Source organism: Protopterus annectens, chromosome 12.part0 (genome assembly GCF_019279795.1).
Source record: "Protopterus annectens isolate FY-2018-M chromosome 12.part0, PAN1.0, whole genome shotgun sequence".
In the NCBI taxonomy this organism is placed as follows: Eukaryota; Metazoa; Chordata; order Ceratodontiformes; family Protopteridae; genus Protopterus; species Protopterus annectens.
In genome coordinates this window covers 1,525,578,497-1,525,593,364 of record NC_056746.1, presented here as the reverse complement: position 1 = coordinate 1,525,593,364, position 14,868 = coordinate 1,525,578,497, and the positions used below count along the sequence as shown (strand labels likewise).

Genomic DNA, 14,868 nt, shown 5'->3' with positions numbered 1-14,868 from the left:
CAATGGAAGGATCGATGGAACCTGACTCCCCAGTTGGAAGACTTGCCTTTTGGAGAAACTTTGCTAGGAATTCTCAATGTCTGAGGTACAAGATAGGACCTCATTCAAATCCCCAGCCCATGTGCTGTTCCTCCAATCCTGCCTGCCTCTTTTTTTTTAGATGCATTCTCATCAGCATCTCTTAACCCAGGCTCCCAACTTCCTGTTCCACACAGACCAGATGGACTTTACAAGGTTCTCGACACTGCTCTGCTCTAGTGCATACCTGCTGATCAACCACTCTCTCTCAAATCTCTAGGGTCTCCAAGCTCCTAACGGTTACCGCCATTCTCCCTTCTGACAGCAACATTGTGGAAAGGTTGGGCAAAAAGATGTGCTTCAGTTACCTTGGCCTTCGGGGCTACAAATTGCCAAACTCGCATGCCCAAGTATACCTTGTCCCTCTTAGAATGCCACCACACCTGGCAAATATTCGACTCCTCTGCCAAAGCAGCACTGTCCTCTCATGGCTCTCTTCCCAGGTTAGACACTATCAAGTGCAGTTATGATGCTGCTGAATCCTAAACCAGGTCAGCAGCATCAGTATCTGCCTTATGCAAGTACTCTTGGTTTTTGCCTACAACCCTTGCTTGATGACTTCAGGGCAAAGCTCATTGATGCTCCCTCGGACAGTGCTGCACTTTCTGGTTCAAAAGTAGCAGACCTTTTAAAGTCTCTGCAGCAAAAAGGCAAAGGAATGCAGGACCTTAAACATTTGCAGGTTTCTGCAGTACCCAAGTTTCAAAACCTGTCCAGCAAAATTAATTGGAAGTAGTGCACTTGTCCTGCCCCTCCCTCAAGGCCTCGTAAGCCCACAAGGAAAACCTCTTCCATCTAGAGCATCTCCTCCCTCTAGCCAGAGACCTCCCTTTCAAGACAGGGCAGATAGCATCTGACTACCACCTTTGCCTCCACCACCCCCTCCTTCGGTACCACTGTCAGCTCTGCTGTCACTGCTTCCCTGGTTGGACCAGTCTCACTTCAAAGTGGGTCCTGTCCATACTTCAAAAAGGTTACTACATGTCCTGCATCCCACAACCACCTCCACACCCAACAGCACTTCGTGCAACCAGTAGTGCAGACCCTGTTGGCTCAGGGCACCTTGGAGACTGTCCCCTCTGCAAAAGGAAGAGGATTCCATTCATGGTCCCAAGGATGGACTGACCCTGGAGACCTGTTCTAGACTTCAAATCTCCACCTTTTCCCATTCCTAATCCCACAAGGAATCCTGACAACATTAGATATAAGATGCTTACCTCCACGTTCCATTAAAACCCACCTACAGGAAATGTGAGATTATTGTTGGGTTCCTCACTTGCAGTTCGTTGCGTTGCCCTTTGGAGACTCCACCACACCAAGTTTTCACAAAATGCTTGACACCAGTGGCTGCTTACTCTAGGACAAATGGAATATAGATATTCCCATGGCTGTCAGCCTGGATCAACCTGTCCAGGCAAGAAACCCTTCAAAGGCACATCACTTTGTGGTGGCCCTCCTTCAAATCACTAGGTTTCCAGATAAACTAAGACATTGTATTCCTCAGGTGCAGGATCTGCTCGTGGAGGCATACCTATCCCCACCTGAGGTGAAATCCTTGACTGAACATAATCCGGTCCTTCACATCACAGTTGACTGCAAGGCAGTACCTCCCAACTACTGGGCTACATGGCAGCTACCATACCCTAGCAAGACTGCACATGAGAAAGTTGGTGGTACCTTTGGTCAGTCTGGAAGCAACTCAGCCACCCTCTGGACCACATTGTGCTCCTATCCTGCCTAAAAAAGGAAATAGTATAGTTGGCACAAGTGAAGCACAGCCCAGTCCTTCCTCCAGCCACCTCAGCCCACACAGGTTATGAGCCTATGGCCAAATCCCCACAAACTAGAACACAAACACCAGTTGACCATTTCAGGTATATAGACAGTACCACTGTACTGTGGTATACAAGAAAGCTGGGAGGGACCAGCACAAACCGCCACAAAGGATGCTTCACATAGATGTCTTCTTGGGTCTGGTCCACAGGTGGGGTATACTGCAGATAGACCTGTTTGCCTCCACCATCAACGGGCAACTTATCTTGCCCCCAAAGTGGACCTTCTCACATAGCATGGGGTGTCACTAATTCACCCACACTGGCAGCTTCTACACCTAAACTTGTGGCTGATGGGATTCTGATCCCCTTCAGACACCTTTACAACAAGGACTTGCTCTGTTCTGCAGGAGGCCAGAAAACCAAATACAAGAAAATCATACCTTTCAAAAGTGGAAAGGATTCATTTTTTGGTGTCCTAGAAGACAGCTGGACCCACTTCTTAGCAAACCCCCTCTAGTACTGTCTTAATCTCTCTGAACTACTACAGACTGGATTGCTCATCCGTCAAAGCTCATTTGTCTGCTGTTTCTGCATCCCTGCCTGTGGATACCCTATTGGCAGACTTCCTTCCAAGCTCTTTTTAAAGGGGTACTTCACCTCAGACCCATCCTCTGCCCTGCCTTGAGACTTAAACTACCTGCTTGAGAAGCTTGCACTCCCGCCCTTTGAAGACAGTAGATGAAGCTTCCCTAAAACATTTCACTTGGGGGAAAAACTGTTCTGTTGATGGCCCTGACCTAAGAGTATCGGAACTCCAAGCCCTCATGGCTATCAAGTATAGGGTTATCATCGGGACAAACCTGTCCCTCAACCAGGCCATGCACTTGCTGTCTCCTTGTGGGTTTGGGAAAAAGTTGAGTACCACTTTCCCTGGATGTACAGACCAGGTTCTACCTGCCCAACACAAAGTCTATCAGACTGACAAGCTTTTCATATCCTTGAGCCCTGGGTAAGGCAGTGTCCAAGCAGACTTTCTACTTGCATCTCCCAAGGCCACCACCTTCTGCTATCCATTCCATGCCAAATCTCTTGCAGGGTACATACATTCCCCAAGAGCTGTGGCCTCTGGTGCCTTCTTTCTTTAAGGACCTGGATGATACCACTACTGTCTTGGAGGCTGCTAGTTGGTCTTCTGTTCACCTTCACCAAACACTAAATTTGACCACATCTCCATATCCAGGGCAGGGTTCCCCAAGGTTATACTTCATGAATTCCTGGAGTCTGCCTCTACCACTACCCCAATCTTTGAGCTTTGGCATTCACTCATGCAGAAAACTGCAACATGGGAATAGAAGGACATAGAAAAATTGTGTAAAATCTTACCATAACCATAGATGTCCTCTTCCCATGTTGCAGTATTTCTTTCCACTCTCCTTCCCCTCCTGTCAGCTAATAACTTCCTGTCTGGATTGCAACATTGCCCTTACCAAGGCTGGCTCTGACTGGGGCCTTCAGTTTTGAGGGCTGTTGTGTGCAGACGTCGCCTTTATGGCGCATGTTCTTTCAGCCCATCAGACATCTTGCGCACCTTGGAGGGACTGAAAGCTTTTGAATACTTGCGGTATGTATGCCAGACTAGAAGAATAAATCCATGTGCAGAATACTGCAACATGGAAGAGAAGGGACATCTATGGTTATGGTAAGATTTTTGCACAATTTAATGTGTGTACAAAATCAAGGAGGTACTTTCCTTGATCAAGGCACTCCACTCTAAACTACTGTCTGGTCCTGGGTACATGAAGTGGTTACAGAATGCCACAGCTGTGTGGAACCAGGTCATACCCCTTTTGCTGACTAGCCATGTTAGTTTTGCTCTGAAGCTGTATCATAAGCTGTGGCAGACAAGTTGATCAGAACTGAGGTAAACCTTCATGAATAGAAGCTGGATCATGGAGTCTTCTAGGATTTGGCATATCTGGAGAGTTTCCACATAGATCTTTTTTTTTTCTCCTATGAGCTCTTAACTGGAAAGATTCGGTTTAGGACTTCATGTAAGAAGGTGTGAAAGATGAGTACCTTTTTTTTTTTTTTTTTTTCCTGTATGCTTTTCCAGTAATCCAGTTTCCTTCTGAAGATTCGTAAATCAAATTGCAGTGGTTCTCTCATTTGAGTGGCCAGGGGCAGTTACTGCCAGCTTCCTCATAGACTAGATCTACTTGCACAAGAACAAGTATGTTTTTGATAACACCCTGCATCATACATTTCAGTTGAATGCTGGGATGAATAAGAGACTGATACTGAATCGTGTAGTGGCAACAAGAAAAGGCTTTCTAGTTGGTGCTGACACACAGTACCCAGCACACATTCAAGATTAACTGTTCTCAGGCTCTACAGTATTTGCAAGTTGCAGCCAGTGGTGGTTTGTATTTCTCTGTCAAGGTTCATTTATTGGCTATTACAGCAATGTCTGGATCGTCCTTTCAGTGCAGTCTCGACAAATGTTCTTGAAAGGAGTTTTATGTCTTATGTACTTCTCAGATTCTAGTTGTCTACTGATTTACTATGTTCATCTGTAAATGTTTGTAATTGCTATGATAAGTTGTCAATCTCGCCTTCATTCTTGCTGGATGGGTTCGGAGCCGATCCTCTGCTCCAACTCGGCACTTGCTAAGCTCGAGAGCTAATTTTACCAGCTCGAAGCAACCCTATATCCCATGATGCAAGGTGGAGACCCGGATCTCGTTTGCCGCTTCGCTAACGAGGTGCCTCTTACCAGCTAAGTTTTTCTTAAGACTTTTAGTCTCATCCCTTTTATTTTTCATATCCTTAGTAGTTTTGTGAACTTTTAACGTTTTATTTTAACCCTATTCCCGTTAGTATTCCCTTTTTCTCAGATTATTTATCCCCTTCCCTAGGTTAGGCCTTGGGGCCTTTCCTAATTTTTCCCGTCAGGGATTTTTGTGTCAGTGTTGTATCCTTGTCAAGTTTAGATTTTTTGGATTGGGTGTTTGTGTGTTTTTTTTTTTTTTTTTTTTTTTTCCTGTCAACTTGTGTTCCCTCGACACAGCTATGTCTAAGGACACAAAGGTCTCAGGCTTCAAGAAGTGTGACTCTTGCTGTCAGAAGATGTCTCTGACAGACTGTCACACTTGTGTTTACTGCCTGGGACCTCTGTACCTGCAGGACTCTTGTGCTATCTGTCATGCCTTCAACCCAAGAGTCCTGCAGGATCGCAGAAATAAGTTAATATTGAGGGGCTTATTAAAGCCTGAGACCTCCCCGACTAAGTCTGCTCCGGGGAAGCCCTCTAAACCTGTTAAGCCTTCGGCTGCAAGTCCCAAGCAATCGGCTACTGGTTCAACTTTAGTGTCGATCGGCTCTGGCTCTAGCCAATCCTTCCTTGCTAGAAGTCAGTGTCTGCTCCATCCGGCGCTGATACTGCCAAATCTGGACACTCTGTCTGCTCCGGCTGGAGCCGATATACCCCCTGCTCCTTCGGCTCCACCCATCTCTAAAAAGAGATCTCTATCCCCCTCATTGGAATAGATATGTTCGGCTCAGATCACCCTTGCTCGCGGAGCCATCGGAGCCGTTCTTCTCTGTCGTCCAGGCTGTCTGATCACGACCTCGAGAGAGTGGTGAGTAGACTAAAGTCTCAGGCATTGGCCCAAATGCTCCATAGCCGGTCTCAACAGACTGTAGCTATTTCTCATCCACCTAACATTTCTCCTTCGACACTCTTACAGAGGCCGGAGCTCCTCGAAGCCGTGACTGTTGTAGCTTCGGAGCCGATACCACCCCTTTCGGCTCTGTCTTCCTCTGCTTCGATTTCCTCCTTGAGGCCTTCATTGGAGGGATCTGGGCATCTGGTCTCTCTCATCGGCTCTGGGGTGAGTGGCATAGGAACTTGTCCGACCCCTTTCTCCCCCTCAGGGCTTCGGCGTTGGTGAGCTCAGCCCCGACATCTGCCTCGGAGCCTTCCCTCTCGGTGAGGCCTGGGGTTCCTATCTCTTCGGAGCGGGAACCTTCTGGTCTCTCTGGGGGAGCTTTCGAGGTGATGAGTACTAGCCCCTGGGTGTAGTCAACTGTCAGTTCCATCAGCTCCTCCCACTACAGTGCCTGCTGACATCTCTTCCCACTCTCTTGCTCCCGGACCCAGAGATCCAACGCCTCAGGTTTCCCCATTGGGGATATCTTCCTCTTCCGAGGCTTCTCCTGATCAGTTGAACCCCCGCGTAAGAGGACATGTAAGAGGAACCATCTAGACTCCCCCGAGTCTATTACATCTGATGCTGACTTGGATGAGTCTGAGGGATCCCCAAGGTCCTCCTCTGAGGAAGTCTTTCTCAGGCGTCCTTTAACTCCTTAAGCAGAGGGGGAACTGGCCCTCCCTTAATCCTTCCGAGGACGAGTCAGTATACCTGGAGGCGTTCGGATCTCGACCCTCCACCTCCTGGGTGTCTCCGCCTTTTGACCCTTTTATGGATGTAGTGGCTTGGAAGGCATGGATGGCCCCAGATTCGGTGGAACCTATTCCTAGGAGGCCTAAATTTATTACTGCCCCACCAGATGGGCAATGTTTAACAAAGGGTGTCACGGTTGATGCCATGGTGGTGGCTGCAGCCACCAAGAAGGAACTAGCTGATCCTTCAGTACCTGTCCATCCTCCTCCCTCCTAACAAGGATTCTAGGACTATGGACAAGTATGGCAAGCGGATTTTTTCTTCAGCGACCTTTGCCATGCGATCGACGAACTACTTGTCACTTCACCCGCCTTCAAAGAGATGTTCTTTAAAGAGTTGGGAGAAGTTTTACAGGATCTGTCAGCTGCTGGGTCTCTGGATAAGATTAGCTCACAGCTAGGAGTCCAACTCCATTAACTCCATGCAGCTAATTTCTTATGCAGCTGATGGAGCGAGTAGGGCCGCAGGCACAGGAGTGGCTTCAAGGCATCAGTCCTGGATGCGGCTTTGTAATTTTGCAGACCCCTTCAAGGTGTCCTTCACAAACTCCCCTTTTGATTCGACCTTGTTCGGACCTGAAGTGAAAGACACTTTGACTAGATGCGAACAAGATGGCAAGACTTTCTGCCGTAGGAGTCTGTTTCTCCACCCCTTCAAGACCTTACCCAAAAGGTCAGAAGGGAGGGAAAATGTGGTTCCGCAAACCTCAAGGAGTCATGCCTGATGCACGAGGTCAGTTTACCCCCAGAGGCAGATGGGGTAACAACAACAGATGCCGCCCTAGGGGCAGGGGGGGTCTGCAGAATCAGGGTAGCAGAGAGCCTCTTTCTGACCCTTCCAGCATCCCTGAGATGTTGCCAGATTGTCCACCTTCGGAGGCAGTCGGGGGAAGGTTATCACTGTACCCAATAGCCTGGCTTTCCCTTTCTCAAGACAAATGGGTACAGTCGATTATATCAGAGGGTTACAAAATTCCCTTTATTCAAACCCTAATTCAGCAAAAGGGAACCCTTCCAGATGTCACCCGGTCTAAGGGAACTAGCAGTACCAGAAATATCAAGACTGCTAGCAAAAAGAGCCATCCAGCCAGTCCCAGCAGACCAAATAGGATCCGGAATCTACTCAAGGTTCTTTTTGGTTCCAAAAAAGACAGGACTGGAGACCAATATTAAATCTGTGCAAACTAAAGTTTGTAAAGAAAACAAGATTCCGGATGGTCACGCTTCAGTCCATTCTACCCTTTCTGGGCAAGGACAATTGGATGTGCTCGGTAGATCTTCAGGGTGCGTACCACATAAAATTTCACAGGCGCTCCAGAAGACTTCTCCGCTTTCGGCCGGGAACTGGTCTCTTCCAATTCAGGGCCCTGCCCTTTGGACTCACTACAGCCCCCAGTGTTCACCAAATGTATGGCAGTGATTACGGCTTACCTGAGACGTCGGGATTCCAGGTGTTTCCATATCTAGACGACTGGCTCCTCACTGCCACCACCAGGCATCAACTTCTCCAGGCCAGAGATTACACCATTCACATTTGCAGAGGGCTAGGGATTTCTATAAATTTCAAAAAATCTGCCTTGTCAGTCTATTACTTTTATAGGCGCAAAATTGGACACTGTACAACTTTCAGCAAAGTTAACAGACCAAAGGATCTTGGACATTCAAAGTCACGTCCAGGTGATTCTTCTCTGCTACAAAATTCAGGCCAGATTTGCTCTGAAAGTATTGGATTTTATGGCGGCCGCCATGACACTTCTTCCCTTCGCCCGTTTTTACATGCGTCTTCTACAATGGATGCTGTTCGCCCAATGGTCCTTTCAACAACTACCCATGAATCACAGGATCATAATCACTCAACTTACAAAAGGCATCTGACCTGGTGGATATCATCCCCTCAAGTCCATCAGGGCAGACCCTTTGTTCCTCCTGCCCCAGTCACCACAGTTACATCGGATGCCTCCCTGATTGGGTGGGGGGGGGCCATTATCAGGGCAGGATGGTCCATGGCACTTGGCAACCTTACGAATACCATCTGCACATAAATGTCCTAGAGGTGAGAGCAGTGCTTTTAACGTTGCAAGCCCTCAACGACTCTCTTCCCCTGGGAACTATTGCAGTCCAAACGGACAATGTCTGTAGTGTGGCATATCAACAAACAGGGCGGAACCAAGCCCTATCTACTGTGTCGAGAGGCTCTCTGACTTTGGCAATGGGCAATCTCTTCTCAGCGGTTTCTGATAGCAACGCATATCCCCGGGAATCCAACATCATAGTGGACAGGTTGAGCAGAGCTATTCTCATGCCTCGCGAGTGGTCTCTCAAACACTCTGTGACGGAAGAGATTTTTCAAGAGTGGGGCCTTCCTTGCTGTGACCTTTTTGCTACACCTCAAAACAGCAAATACCCAGACTTCTCTCCCCCCCCCCTTTCCAGGCCATCCCCCCAGAGACGCTCTAACCCAAGATTGGCCCCGGTGACTTCTTTATGCCTTTTCCTCCCTTTCCGCTGATACCTAAAGTAATTCAGAAAGCAACCGCCTTGAGAGCCAAGTTGATTCTCGTTGCTCCTTATTGGCCTCGACTGATATGGTTTCCGTTCCTACATAGTTATCTCTTGGTACAGCCATGGCATTTGGACCCGGTTCCAGATCTTCTGACCCACCAGTCGGGGCAGCTGCACCAATCCATACCTTCTCTCAACCTCACTGCTTGGTTGCTCCACTTCCATCCTTAGCCAGGCTCCCTATGATTTCTAATCCCGTCCGGGATATCCTAGTAGCTTCCCTAAAATCTTCTACCAGAAGGATTTACACTAGTAAAATGGCAACGTTTCTCCTCCTGGGCAAGAGCTAGGAACATAGACCCCTATACTGCTCCTGTTCGGTCTTGGACTTCCTAGCTGAGATTTTTCATTCAAAATCCTCTTCCTCCACAGTAAAAGTTCAGCTGGCAGCCATTTTGAGTTTTCATATAGGCTTTTTGGACCACAACATTGTCACAAACTTTGCAAGGCATTCCTTCGAAGTATCTTTTTACTTATCTCTCCGATTTAGAGACACCACCACCACCACAGTGGACTCTAAATTTAATTTTAACATCCCTGGTTCTCCCCCCTTTCGAACCTGCTGCTGCCTGTTCGTTGAAATTTCTTTCTTGAAAGACACTTTCTAGTCGCCATTACATCTTCCAGGAGAATGTCTGAGCTTCATGCACTCTGCATTTGTCCTCACTACTTAATTTTCCACAAAGACTGGGTATCTAAGGACTAATCCATCTTTCTTACCCAAAGTGGCATTGCAGACTAACCTAAATCAATCCATTGATCTTCAGTATTTTTCCCAAATTATTCTGATAAAGCGGAACAAAAATTACATTGTCTTTATGTTCACCGCCAGCTCTGATATTATCTAGACAAAACTAAACATTTTAGGAAATCTGATCAACTGTTTCTACCCTATGCAGAAAACGAGAAAGGCCTTCCAGTTGCTATGGTGACTTTATCTAGATGGCTGTCTTGTGATTACTTACATTTATCAGCTCAGAGGCAAATAGTTGATTTCTAGGCCAAAAGCCTATTCTACCAGAGCTCTAGCTACATCTACAGCTTTTCAGGCTAGACTTCCAATAGACACTATTTGTGCAGCAGCCACATGGGCCCCTCCTCATACCTTTGTTTCACATTACAAATTAGACTTGGCCTCCAGAGACGGAGCGAATTTTGGTTCCACCTTTCTCAAGAGTCTGTTCCATTGAGCCACCCAGGATAGAGGTGCTAGGGACGCGGTCCCATCCAGCAAGAATGAAGGCGAGATTGACAACTTAACATTAAGAAGTTATGTACCTACCATAACGTTCCATGTTAGTTGTCTTCTCTTGCCTTCTTTCTTGCGTCCTGCCCTCCATCCCCATAGCCTGGTCAGACCGAGAAGATTATGCCTCTTCTATTAAGAGGCTTTATCCTTTTTTTCTAGCTAATCAGCTTCTAGTGTCACTAGATTAGGTTGATCCTTTTCAGAGGATTATGATCATGATTGTCATTTTTAGTATGGTTACTTTTCTTCCTCCTTTACAGTTGGAAGAATATATTCCTATTTCCTTAGCTACCAAATGAGATCTGGGTAGTCTCAGACTTGCATCATGGGATATGGGGTTGCCTCGAGCTGGTTAGCTATCGAGCTTAGCAAGTGCCGAGTCGGAGCAGAGGATCGGCTCCGAACCGAACCCATCCAGCAAGAAAGGAGAGAAGACAACTAACATGGAACGTTATAGTAGGTACATCACTTCTTATTAATCGCTATGTAATCCAATGTAACTTCTGGCTGTTTATTTTAACTGTGGAGCTTTTTTCTCCGGGCCTCTGCTGAAAATGGGCCTCCGCCAGTCAGACACTCCCGGTCAACAAATGTAAATATGCCACCAAGAAAATCGGTGACCCTGCCTTGGGATCTTATTCTGTGAAGTTGGTACTGGTTCCATTTGAGCCAGCTAACCTGGGTGACTTGAGGGTGTTCACATGGAAGAGTTTTAACTCTACCCTTCTGGCATAGGTCAGAGCGATTCTTGGTTGCAAGCTCTTATGGTGAATCAACTCCTATCCCTTTCCATAGGGACAGGATTTCTGATACCGCATCAGGCTAAAGATTGATCAAGAGTTTACTTTAAACCTAGTTGCTATTTCCCCCTTTTTCTTTACTGAAACCTAATACGTGGAAGAAGGGATAGTCTGGTACCTTGTCAAACCAAAGTCTTTTGGATCAGTTTTTCATTTGTGACGAAGTCAAAACGGACCATTTCCAAATGGTTGCCTATGGCTAAAAAATTTTTTGTTCTCACCATAACGCCCTTTTCCAGGCAGGATAAATGTCCACTGTATCAGGGCCTTCATCTATGGCTTTTTGGAGGGGGTTACATTCTAGAAGCTCCTTCGTGGTGGTCTCTACATACTGTTCCAAAGCATTATAAACTTGATACCTTTAAGTCCCAGATCGAGCTTTGCTAGGGCCATTCTTAAAGGGCTTCTCCTTCCACCTCCCAGATGTAGTTGGCTATTGTACAAGTTAAAATGGGGCATTAATAGTAACTGTTCAAATGGTTACTGCTTGCAGTAGTTACCCCCTCCATCTCGCCGCCCCCCCCCCATTTTTTGTTTATTTATTTAACATTTGTTGAGACCGGGAAAGTCTGTGGTATGTATGTGGTGTTACGCTAGGGTGTGGACATCTAGCAGTGTCCTTTCAGGGCTCAACCTCTCTTTGGCAGGAAAGGCCTGAAGGCTTTTGTGCCTAAACTTGTCTTGGTCAGCTCAGCTCCAGCTTTCTGGTGGTTTGGACATGTGGAAGCTGGATGTCTGTTATATCCTTGGCAGGATATAGCCCATGTACCGTAGGCTACTGCAGTACATTGTTTACACAACTTCCTACGCAGTTTTACTTTTATGGCAGTACTGTTGTAGTATCTTTTACTGTCCTGTTTCATGAGACAGTTTTGAGGTGAGATATGACCTATTTATTCTACTTCCACCTTGTACTACACTTGGCTTGTGTTGCCTTTATTTGCTTGCCTTCACTGAACAGTTTAGTGTACCTATAAACCATTTTGGCTACCCTTGTATATTTTTCTTTGCTGCATTTTCTCGGAGCTGTAGGCTTTTGGCAAAGCCTTTCGGGTGGGATTTGTCATGTAGAAGCTGGGGCTGTCTCTTGCTCCGTAAGCTTTCAGATGCTGGGACACCTGGCGATTGGTGGGGGTAAGTAGTGAAGGCTGTTGTAGCATTTATTGTGGTAAAATTCCAACAGGATTGTACTTTCCAATTTTACTTGGTGATGGGGGTGCTTGATGCAAAGGTTTGTGCTTACTATTAGTCTTTAGTTATAAGTTACTGTCTAGTGTTTTTTGTGTACGCGCATGCCTGTATTTTGCCATTTGCAGTTCACTGCAGTGTTCTGGGTACAGCCTAGTTGCATTCCGTGACACCAGATTTCTACACCTTTTGAAATCTCGTTGCAGTGTATTAACTGCAGGGAGTTTCCATCGGTGTGTGTTTAGGCAGTAATGCCTCAAAGTGTCTGCAAGCATCCTGCTTTTAGTTTGGTCACCCTTGTTTTAGATGTGGTGTTCATGGACCTTGCTGTGTCAACAGTGCAGTCTGTCAACTTACAAATGTGGCATTTTTGGATGTAGTGGAAGAGGTCTGATGTAAGTTTGTGGGGGTTTTGTCTCTCCCTGATTTAGCCCTAGGAGACGAAGACGCAGTCGAACTAGGAGTAGAAGTCGGTCCAGATCCCGAAGCAGATCACGCTACAGCAGGTCTAGATCACGCTCTTACACGCGTTCTCGATCCCGATCAAAGTCAAGATCCGCGAGATCTGCAAGAAGAACCAAGTCAAAATCCAAGTCTCCATCAAGATCTCCATCAAGGTCAAGATCCCAGTCTCGTTCAAGGTCCCACAGTCCAACTCCAATATCCAAGAGAGAGTCTAAGTCGAGATCGAGGTCAAAGAGTCAGCCCAAGTCTCCTGAAGATGAAGAAGGGGTTGTATCTTCATAATACTAATGGTAACTACAGCTTTGAGTAAACTTAGTTAAAAATGTTAGTGTTGCCTTCATTATGCAGTCCTACATTGTCCAGTTTTTCTTGTGCCACATGAGGAAAGTGCCTAATTGTAATGTTGTTTTTTCCCCCATTAAGCAGTTTTTTGTTTTGAATTGCAGTTTCTGCCGTACTGTTTTCTAGCGGGCAGGCTGGCGGGCTTCAGTGCAGGCACCTTAAGTGTAAAACATTGGAACGTTCCCTGCTGTGCATAAATGGACAATTTAACTGCAGGCATGTTTCATGCAATCTACATGGGAGATGTGTCTAGCCTTGTGTAAAGTTAAAACTATGGGATTTTCCCTGGGTATTAATGCTGAGTATCCCCTTTACTGTAGTAAAAAGCCTTTTTTAAAAGAGTTTGACCGCATTTGCTGGTATTAACTGATTCAGTCTGATCCTCCAGGGACCAGTGGGTGTGCTGGAGCAGTTGTTTTTAAGGGACTGTTGCCATGTATCTTGTGTTCTTTGGTAATTCTTACTCATTCCTTTCACAAACTTTAAAACTTTACTACATTTTATTTATAGTTAATGCTTCAAATGTAAATAACTCTAGTTTGGGAGTTCCAATAAAAAGGATTTGGATAAGTCTCGTGTGATATTTTACATGCAGGTCCAAGTTGACTTTGTGGTGGTTTTAAAACACTTTGAGGGTGGGCTAGTTCAGTTTTGCAGCTAAATTTTGTAGCCTTTTGATTGCAAAGCAAGAATGTCTTGACGTTTATTTCTTTCAACTTAGACATCGGATGTGTGAAGATTTTACTCTAATGGACATCCTGAGGAAAAATGTCTCATCCTCTGAACACACAAGGAACCCATTGGGGGACATGGCAGTTCAAAAGGTTATTATTGTAAACTTGTCTATAAACTCTTACATTTTTTATTTGTACTTTTTGTTTGACTAATCTGTGCCTGAAGTGGCAGATTTGTGTGCCATTTTGTATTCCCATCTTGTAATTCAGTCATGTGCGCAAACGGGTTCCATTGATTGCTTGGACATTTCTCGTGTCAACAGTGCTGTTTTAAGTGGTTGACCCCGCAGCTGTCTACCTTTTTTAGAATTAAGATCATTGCAGTTTACTTTTCCTGCAAGATTTATACATTAAACTTTTTTTTATTAAAAGTCTGCTGTAACCAAGGATTCTAGTTAAAAGTTTTATTAAACCTTTATTTGATAACCAAGATTTCTAGTTTTATTTTGGGGTCTGTAGAAGGAAACACGGCACTGGTTATATATGAATGAAACTTTGTTGAATCTTGTAAACACGTTTACCAGCTTGAGATTCTAATCTTTTTTCTTGTGTATTTTTGTGCACTAGGCGCAGTTGTGTAGCAGTTGAGTAATGCTGGTTAGCTGTTAAGGTGGCGTGTTGCAGTGCAGAGTGCTTGGCTGTTTCCTGTTTTCTCCTGATTGCTCCTGTGTAAAGATGCCTTGGCGTGCAGAAACAAAATGGCTGGTCCAGTTTTTTAAATGCAGTGCCTGTCAACTGCACTTCCAGACACCAGAGCCATGTAATAAAATTAATGGAGCAGGCAGTGAGCACATCTAGCTGATACCATACACACCTTATTTTCATAATGGTCAACTGGTAATCTCTTTAAAGAACTTACAATGAGAAATGTTAGTTTTTGTGCATTCCTGTGTAATTACTGAATGGTGTAATTACTGAATGGTGTAACTTCATAATTACTCATTCTGTATCATAACCACTGTATTGATGCAAATAAAGTGCTTAGTGTAACTTTGTTAAGCTGGTTCTTAGTATGAATTTTCTGAGGAGTTCAGAATGGAGTGCTTTTAGACTACATGTCAAACTTTTCACATGCACTGTGGGTGTGCCTTGGCTTCTACACTGACCTTATTCTTTTGTGCAGACCATGGGTAGTCCTTGAGTAGAACAGTTGACTGAACATTGCCACTCTCCATGCCTCGGTGAATGCTTCTGGTGTGGATCTGCACCCAAG

General features: G+C 45.6%; 1 protein-coding gene across 5 annotated transcripts in view; it reads left to right on the top strand.

The window, feature by feature from the left end:
• SRSF2 (serine and arginine rich splicing factor 2) overlaps positions 1-14,654 on the top strand; it is a 34,737-nt gene extending 20,083 nt beyond the window's left edge. For 4 of the 5 annotated variants that reach the window (XM_044090494.1, XM_044090497.1, XM_044090496.1 and 1 more), the window contains 2 exons: positions 12,546-12,869; positions 13,643-14,654. In XM_044090494.1, coding sequence (XP_043946429.1) covers positions 12,546-12,861 — 316 coding nt within the window. In that variant the 3' untranslated portion in view covers positions 12,862-12,869; positions 13,643-14,654. The remainder of the gene's footprint in view (positions 1-12,545; positions 12,870-13,642) is intronic. The other variant, XR_006367191.1, reaches the window with a different exon arrangement.
• The last annotated feature ends 214 nt before the right edge of the window (positions 14,655-14,868 follow it).